Source organism: Moschus berezovskii, chromosome Y (assembly GCF_049115385.1).
Source record: "Moschus berezovskii isolate FMDL1 chromosome Y, NW_MosBer_1.0, whole genome shotgun sequence".
In the NCBI taxonomy this organism is placed as follows: Eukaryota; Metazoa; Chordata; class Mammalia; order Artiodactyla; family Moschidae; genus Moschus; species Moschus berezovskii.
In genome coordinates, this window is record NC_142489.1 from 7073287 (window position 1) to 7081866 (window position 8580).

General features: G+C 41.0%; 1 protein-coding gene across 1 annotated transcript; it reads left to right on the forward strand.

The window, feature by feature from the left end:
• Window positions 1–376: 376 nt before the first annotated feature.
• LOC148773042 (allergen Bos d 2-like) lies at window positions 377–8238 on the forward strand. The gene is made up of 7 exons (XM_088834458.1): window positions 377–503; window positions 2376–2515; window positions 2709–2779; window positions 4085–4192; window positions 6221–6322; window positions 6490–6526; window positions 8092–8238. Exons 1-6 carry the CDS (start codon window positions 423–425, stop codon window positions 6504–6506), a joined length of 519 nt encoding a protein of 172 aa, XP_088690584.1. The 5' UTR covers window positions 377–422; the 3' UTR covers window positions 6507–6526; window positions 8092–8238.
• Window positions 8239–8580: the final 342 nt, after the last annotated feature.

An 8580-nucleotide genomic window follows, 5' to 3' on the forward strand; every position in this document is an offset into this window, starting at 1 on the left:
TACACCTGTAACAAAAAATATATATATTGTACATCAGCTGTACTTCAATTTTAACATGTGAAAACATAGACCCCTCGGAGGAATTCCCTGAAAACTGATTTCTAGTAGAGACACCACATATTTTATCTTCTGAAACAGGGCCATCTTTAGTTTTACAAAATAAACTTAAACAGACCTCTTCAATTTGAAAGGAATAAGACAGGAGGTGTATATAAGAGCCACAGAATGCCAAAAAGTTCAGCTGCCAACCAGGATGTCCGAAGACAATATCTATGTATCCAAGATATTAAGATCAACCACTGTTTGATCAATATGGATTCTGCCAAGAGATGTACCCTATAAAACGTGAAACCAATTCACAAGCTCTCCAAAAACCAGGACATCCTCAGCTTCCCTAGCAGAAGGACAACAAGAGTCCCAAGATGAAGGCTGTGTTCGTGACTCTCGTCTTTGGTCTGGTTTGTGTGGCCCAGGAAACTGCAACTGAGATAGACCACTCAAAGGTACCCAGAATGAGTTAATCTGCTAGAAGGTCTTGCCTGTTTTCCTGAGCAAGTGTGTGTGTAGAGGTTATATGTCAGAGGTTGTGTGTGCACATGACAGAGATATTCTTGTTTAATATGTACGACCAGACTGTACACATATCATGGTTCACGTATCTACATGAATGCAATACAACGCTCTATCTGCTCTTGGTATTTTTCTTGGAATCTTTCTTCTGGTCTCTACGTAAAACAAAACAACAAGAACCTAACATGCAAACATTCAGAAAGTTATGAACTGTCACAGTTTTTACTGGCATTGTTTTAGTGATGACAAAAAACTCCAAATTCTGTGTAAAAACGCTGAATTCTACGCTTTCTGTTCCAACATAAATCATGATGTCATGTCATGTATTTCAGCAAGGCAGGAAGTAGAACTCTTCTTTGCTTCAGATAGTTCACTTGCTCAGTCGTGTCCAACTCTTTGCGACCCAATGGACTGCAGCACAGCCAGCTTCCCTATCCATCACCAACTCCTGGAGTTTACTCAAACCCATATCCATCGAGACGGTGATACCATCCCACCATCTCATCCTCTGTCATCCCCTTCTCCTCCTGCCTTCAATCTTGGCCAGCATCAAGGTCTTTTCCAATGAGTCAGTTCTTCACATCAGGTGGCCAAAGTATTGGAGTTTCAGCTTCAACATCAGTCCTTCCAATGAACACCCAGGACGGATCTCCTTTAGGATGGACTGGTTGGATCTCCTTACAGTTCAAGGGACTCTCAAGTCTTCTCCAGCACCACAGTTCAAAAGCATCAATTCTTCCGTGCTCAGCTTTCTTTATAGTCCAACTCTCACATGCATGCATGACTTCTGGAAAAACCATAGCCTTGAATAGACGGACCTTTGTTGGCAAAGTAATGTCTCTGCTTTTTAATATGCTGTCTAGGTTGGTCATAACTTTCCTTCCAAGGAGTAAGCGGCTTTTAATTTCATGGCTGCAATCAGCATCTGCAGTGATTTTGGAGCCCAGAAAATAAAATCTGACACTTTTTCCACTGTCTTTCCATCTATTTGCCATGAAGTGGTGGGATCGGATGCTATGATCTTAGTTTTCTGAATGTTGAGCTTTAAGCCAACTTTTTCACTCTCCTCTTTAACTGTCATCAAGAGGCTCTTTAGTTCTTCTTCACTTTCTGCCATAAGGGTAGTGTCATCTGCATATCTGAGGTTACTGATATTTCTCCCAGAAATCTTGATTCTAGCTGTGCTTCCTCCAGCCCAGCGTTCCTCATGATGTAATCTGCATAGAAGTTAAATAAGCAGGGGGACAATATACAGCCTTGATGTACTCCTTTTCCTGTTTGGAACCAGTCTGTTGTTCCATATCCAGTTCTAACTGTTGCTTTCTGACCTTCATACTGGTTTCTCAAGAAGGTCAGGTGGTCTGGTATTCCCATCTCTTGAAGAATTTTCCACAGTTTATTGTGATCCCCACTGTCAAAGGCTTTGGCATACACAACAAAGGAGAAATAGATGTTTTTATGGAACTCTCTTGCTTTTTCGATGATCCAGAGGATGTTGGCAATTTGATCTCTGGTTCCTCTGCCTTTTCAAAAACCAGCTTGGACATCTGGAAGTTCATGGTTCAGCTGAAGCCTGGCTTGGAGAATTTTAAGCATTACTTTACTAGCGTGTGAGATGAATGCAATTGTGCGGTAGTTTGAGTATTCTTTGGGACTGGAACGAAAACTGACCCTTTCCAGTCGTGTGCTTAATAAGATTCAATTTACTTCTCTTCTGTGGTAAATGCAAAGCCAAGATAGTGTTGTGTATTGGTGATGAACCAGAAAAGATACTGACTGACGTTAATGGACCCCTTCCTTGTTAGGTTAGAGGAGAGTGGCGCACCATTTACGCAGCTGCAGATAACAAGGAGAAGATTGTGGAAGGGGGCCCACTGAGGGGTTACTATCGTCAGATTGAATGTACCGACGACTGCGAATACCTCTCCCTTACATTTTATGCCAAGTAAGCACAACCTGACCCAACTGAGAACAAGGAGTCTCTTGGCTTCTGGCATGGGGTCCAGTCTCCAATGTGCAGTCAGAGGCGTGAGTCCTGGCTGTGAAGCTGGGTGTGCGAACTCTATTCACGGAAGGGCGTCCTCAAGCCCTGGGGAGTGAATGGTGAGGAAGGAATGTCTTGTCTGTTTGGTTTTCAGGGAAGACGGGAGATGCAAGAAATTCACAGAAGTGTCAAAGAGACAAGAAGGAGATGTTTACGTCATAGAATGTGAGTATTCCAGCTTTTCAGATGAGCTGTCTTCCAGAAACCCATGGAACATGTTCAGATGGATAGTCTCGGTTCCATTCAAGACAACTAGATGTCTGGATGAGTTGACCATTTCCTCTACTGATTACCAATGAAACCTTGGAAAAGCGATTTAATTTTTCAGCAATCAATTCTGCCCCACAACACCAGGATGAAGTCCCAGGTTGGAACGTGGCCATTCTTGGTCTCTGAGAAAAATCCCCAGAACATTGACTCCTCGTGGTCCTTGGGCATGGAGAAGTGTGTAGACTTACTTAGGATTGGAACAACTCTCTCAAAAGTTTTTTCTTTTATTTGACCTACATGATCAAATTGGCAAAAACTAAAGAAACTCTTTAAGTATTCAAAGTTCTTCATTAGCAAGTTTAGAAAGTAGAACATGATTAACTTAAAGCCCAAAAATGACAACAGCTAAAATAACAGCCCAAAGGTTTAAATTAATTTTTACAGACTTGAAAGGGACTTTACCATAGACTTCTATCTCTATAGCTTAAAATAAGGAGAAAGAATTCTCAAATACAAATATCAATATATAATTTGAAAGGGGCATTAACAGAGATTCTTTCTCTGTAGTTGAAAATAACAGAAAATGATTCTCAAATATTAATATCAATACTGTAATATATTAAGTGTTCAAGTGTCCATATATTTCACTTTCATGGAGAAAACGTAATGGAGGATTCTAATCTCTGTCTGGTGAATCTTTTCTAATTGCAACTGTGGATGCACAGCCACAGGATCTAATCTGCAAACACTGCAGAGAATATATGTTGAAACATTTTGCAACAGATTAATTTGTACGTCTTTTATTAGCTCTTGCACTAGGAAATAACTCTGGAGTGGGCATTACCTTTTATTTTACTATGATTGATTCAAATTATTAGAATTCCTTTCTAACCATTATTGCACCTCCATACTGGGTCACAATTCCTGAAAATTTAACAGTCAGGTTTTGGGATCTGGTTTGAGATGGCTGAGGTTCAACACCTACTACAGCTGCAATAAGAAACTTTGCCTCGTGCACAGACTGCTCAGTCTAGAAGACTGGAAGCCTTAATTATCTTCAGAAGAAGGGGGTGTGGAGAAAGCTTTCCTAGCTCACTAGCTGTCTTAACTGGTTCTAGAAACACACAACTAGAAATGTCAGTGAGATAAGGTTCATCATCCAAGGGAAGACAGATGATAGCATGTGAGGAAAAATGCACTCAAATGAAAAGAAAAGGAGTTCGTCATATTGAGGCTTGATTTTCTCTTTTTCTGTCACAGTCGCGGGTACAAATGTTTTTCAAATCATTCATGTATCAGACAACATGCTGGTAACTTATTTTGAAAACGATGATGGAGAGAAGATCACAAAAATAACTGAAGGTGTTGGTACGTACTGTCGTTTGTCCAATACAAAGCAGATATGTTCATATGATCAGTATTTTCATACTAATTTGAGAAGGACACACAAACCTTATATTATGGCTTCACTGCTGCTCAGACAGGAAAGAACCCACCTGCAATGTACGACACTTGGATTCTCTCCCAGGGTCAAAAAATCCCTGGAGGAGAACATGGGAATCCACTCCAGTATTCTTGCTTGGAGAATCCCATGGACAGAGGAGGCTGGCAGGAAAGAGTTCATGGGATCAGAAAGAGTCAGATAGGACTGAGCAACTAACCACAGCACCTCATAGGAAGAACCCTGGGACAGACTTGTGTTCACACGGAGAATTCAGACTTCACATGAAACGAGGCAGGGATTTAGAAAGTTTGCTAGAAAAATGAGGAGATGTATCCACTGGGACTTCTATCAGATGGCATTTTTAAATAGGAGATACTCTTGTCCCAGATTCCAATGAAATATTCCAGGAAGCTCCATGACTTTCTCGCCAAGGATCACACAACAGAGTTGCCAGGTCCTGATGCCAAAGTGAACCAAGCTTAAATCTGAGTTTAGCTGACGCACAGGTCCTGGCCACGGCTGCATTCTTCTCTACAACAACGCTTTCTTCTTCCTCACAATATTTAAAATACTGCCTGAACCTGAATGCAAAGCTCTGCAAATACCTCTCTATGATACTGAATCCTGTAGAAGAAGTGTGGACAGGCATGTCAGTCATTCTGCCATCCACGCAGTCCCCTGGTTCTCTGACATCCCTTTATCCTTTCTGCTATTTTATGGACATTGGAGGTGGATGGCTGTTCTGTCTTGTATTTGAGGATGACAAAGCCTGAAAAAATACCTGAGAAGTGTGTGCAATGTTGTTACCAAAAGCGGGTTCCTGCTGCCCTCCTTTCAAAAGCCAACTAAGAGCCCAGCTTCATAGGAAGCAATGTCTGCTTCGTTCATATGCCAACAACTAGGTGGGAGAGTGGATTTCTGTCCAAAGGCTGACTACCCAACCCCACAACTGGCAACCAGTGGGGCAAGAGCTTTTACAGACAGAGGGAGGGGGCTCCCTGCAAAAACAGCAGTCAGATCTGACAGTCATTTTGATGTTAACCATGAGCGGTTGACCAGCGTTATCCCGATGTATTCACTACAGTTAATCTTCAGTTCCAGGGCCGCTATGTTCCCATCTCCTGGATGTCAGTTCTCTAAACTGTGGTAGCTTCTGTCATGGCTGCAGTCTGGTCATCATGTAGTAAACTTGTCTACTGGGTGGGGGTTTCAGTGTGTATAAAACAGCGCACAGGATATGACCCAGAATATTATCTATTGCCCTTGCGGAGGATCTGCAGGTCCTTATCTTTGCTTCATGACTACATAATTATTTCATCTATTTGTCTTTTTTCCTTTGCTATCTGACATTCTCAATTCTCTGATTAAACTTATTCTTTGACTGAAATATTTCACAGACAAAAGGCAGGCTGAACATATCAGGCGTAGGGTAAGGAACATACATACGATCCTGAACCATCTCAATGGGATCAGAGTGCTTGTGATAATTCCTAATAATAACCCTCTCCTTTCATTTCATGAGGGTTCCTGAAAACCCCGGGGATGAAATTCTAGAATGTACACAAAGCAAACAGGAAGAGTTAGAGTTGGGAGGAATTCTGAGTCTCAGACTCGCCATGAATTTCTTCAATGTACCATTAAGAGTTGCATCTCACTGGGGCATGCTTAAGCTCACAGTTGAATGATCTGCAGCTCACTAAGTAGTTGTGAGAAGACGAACGTGGTAACTTGCTAGATATGTGGACTCTGCCCCATGGAAAAATATGAAGACCTGTGTGCACACTCGGGCACATCTATGGAAAGCTACCTGCAGAGCAGGGTTTAGGCGATGGTGGAGGGCAATGGTGTTGGTGAGTCTTACTGGACGCTATAGGTATGAGCCGGCTGACACTCTATAACCTATAAAGGATTCTAATACACACCTCTTCTGCCCTGTTTGCTATGAAATCCAGGCAGAGGAGACAGCTTCACTCAAGAAGAACTTCAGAAGTATCAGGAACTGAACAGTGAAAGGGGGATTCCAAATGAAAACATAGATAACGTCATCGAAACAGGTAAAGCCCCAGAGGACAGCAGGTATCCAAAATAAAAACACATCAGTAGGACATTGAAGTCACATTTCCCTTTCACAGAGACATCTGTTACAAAAGCTGCTTTGAAATAACCCCTTGACATAGAGGCATGTCAGTGGTCATCTGTCCCCTTGTTATTTCTCTTTCAGACAACTGTCCTCCATGAGAACAGAGAGCATCAGCTGGGTGAGTAGACATGTGACAAATGACAAGGCTGTTTCCTTTCTGTAGGTTAACACTTTGGGGGAGGGTTTTTTAACTGCTTTAAGAGTGGGATACATACACAATGTCATATTACCCCGTCACGAAAAAGAATGAAATAACGCCGTGTGCAGCAACATGGATGGACCTAGACATGATCTTACTGAGCGAAGTAAGTCAGAAAGAGAAACGCAAATATATGCTATCACGTCTATGTGGAGTCTAAAGTATGATGCAAATGAACCATTATTATTGGGGGTTGGAGCACTGGGATGAACCAGAGGGATGGTATGGGGAGGCAGGTGGGAGGGGGTTTCAAGATGGGGAAGACATGTGCACCCAAGGAAGATTCATGTCAATGTATGGCAAAATCAATACAATATTGTAAAATTAAAAAAAAAAAGAAATAAAAGAGATCAAAAAAGATAGATAATAATAATAATAAACCAGAAACAGACTCTCAAACATAGACAAAATTAATGGTAACCAAAGGGGAAGCAGGCAAATGGTAAATTAGGAGTTTCAGATGACCAGATGCACACTAAAATATATGAAATAAACAAAAAAAGATCTACTGGATAGCACAGAGAACAACACTCAATGGCTTGTAATAACATAAAAGAAGAAGAATTTATTAAAAAGGTATACATTTACCTACATATAAATATATAGATAGATAGATAGATATTGATATATATATTTATAAATGAGGGTTTCCAAGGTGACTCAGAGGTCAAGAAACTGCCTGCCAATGCAGGAAACACAGGAGAGGTGGGTTTTATCCCTGGGTCAGGAAGATCACTTGGAGTAGGAAATGGAAACCTCATCCAGTATTCTTGCCTGGAAAATGCAATGAACAGAGGAGTCTGCAAGATATACTCCATAGGACACAAAGTTTAAGACACACCTGAGTGACTCAGCAATAACAAAGATATAAATGATTCACTTTCCACTATACCTGAAACTAATATGACATTGCACATCAACTCTACGTCAATAAAAATCAATTTTAATAAAGAATGAGATTACAAAACAATTCACATTGCCACGTGCCAAAGGCTCAGACTTCCTTAAGTCTTTGGATTCAGTATCTAAAGACTGACACGGTCTAGACTCCACAGTGAGATGCTTTCAGGACAAAGGAGTCTGTGTGAAGCCCTGAGCTGTGAGTTATGATGATCTCTGGGGAATCCCACTGTGAATGAAGGACCTTGCAGCCACAACACATTCATGATGATACATGAGACTGCAGAAGATGTAACTGGCACATTTCACATAGTTTATAATCTCCTACATTTCAGAGCTGTCAATACGTAACTTAGTACCTCTCAACGAAAGACCTGATACTAGACTCATTCACAACAATTTTCCCCAGGTGGTGATTCTATGCAATGCCACAGGGGTACACACAGATGAACTTCTGTGAAACGCATATTGTAGGAAAATCTCTCCACTGTTTCCAACAGAAACTGCTTCTATTTTATCATTCCTGCTCTGGGCAATATCATATTAACCTTAGGCAACTCAACAATGTTTTACTTTCCTTTCAGGCTTAAAGAAAAAAAGTAAGAATACGAGCAACACCGAAGCAGTAATGTGTCCCAATCACACATATGAAGATAATAGACCTTTTCCTTGAAATCATCATTCCTTCTCTCCCAGAAAGTCATGATCCAGAACCCATGGTTTTCCAACTGTGACTAACTTCTGTTCTTCCTGATGTTACTGGATTCCTAAACTGATCAATAAATTCATTAATGCATATATGTGTAGTGGACAAACTTCTACTGGCAAATGCACACAACATGTAAGTTCAACTATGAAGAAAATCAAGTGTACAAAGGAGAAGATAACGCTGTTTAGGACAAACAGTGTGAATCCAGCGAGTGTGTTTACAAGAGAGAATAAACCACAGATGGTAGTTGTATATGGTGATATAAGGTTCCTGTCAGATGTCATGGGAGAGATGGAATTGGTTAGTCAGACAACTTCAAATAGAATCTGAGCTATCCTAAGTAACACCTGAAAACAACTCAAGC

Excerpts from the sequence above, each read along its gene's own strand:
- LOC148773042 (XM_088834458.1), top strand. The coding sequence starts at position 423 with ATGAAGGCTGTGTTCGTGACTCTCGTCTTTGGTCTGGTTTGTGTGGCC. Across the intron at positions 504-2,375 it reads CTGAGATAGACCACTCAAAG|GTTAGAGGAGAGTGGCGCAC; the intron begins GTACCCAGAATG and ends CTTCCTTGTTAG. Across the intron at positions 2,516-2,708 it reads TCCCTTACATTTTATGCCAA|GGAAGACGGGAGATGCAAGA; the intron begins GTAAGCACAACC and ends TTTGGTTTTCAG.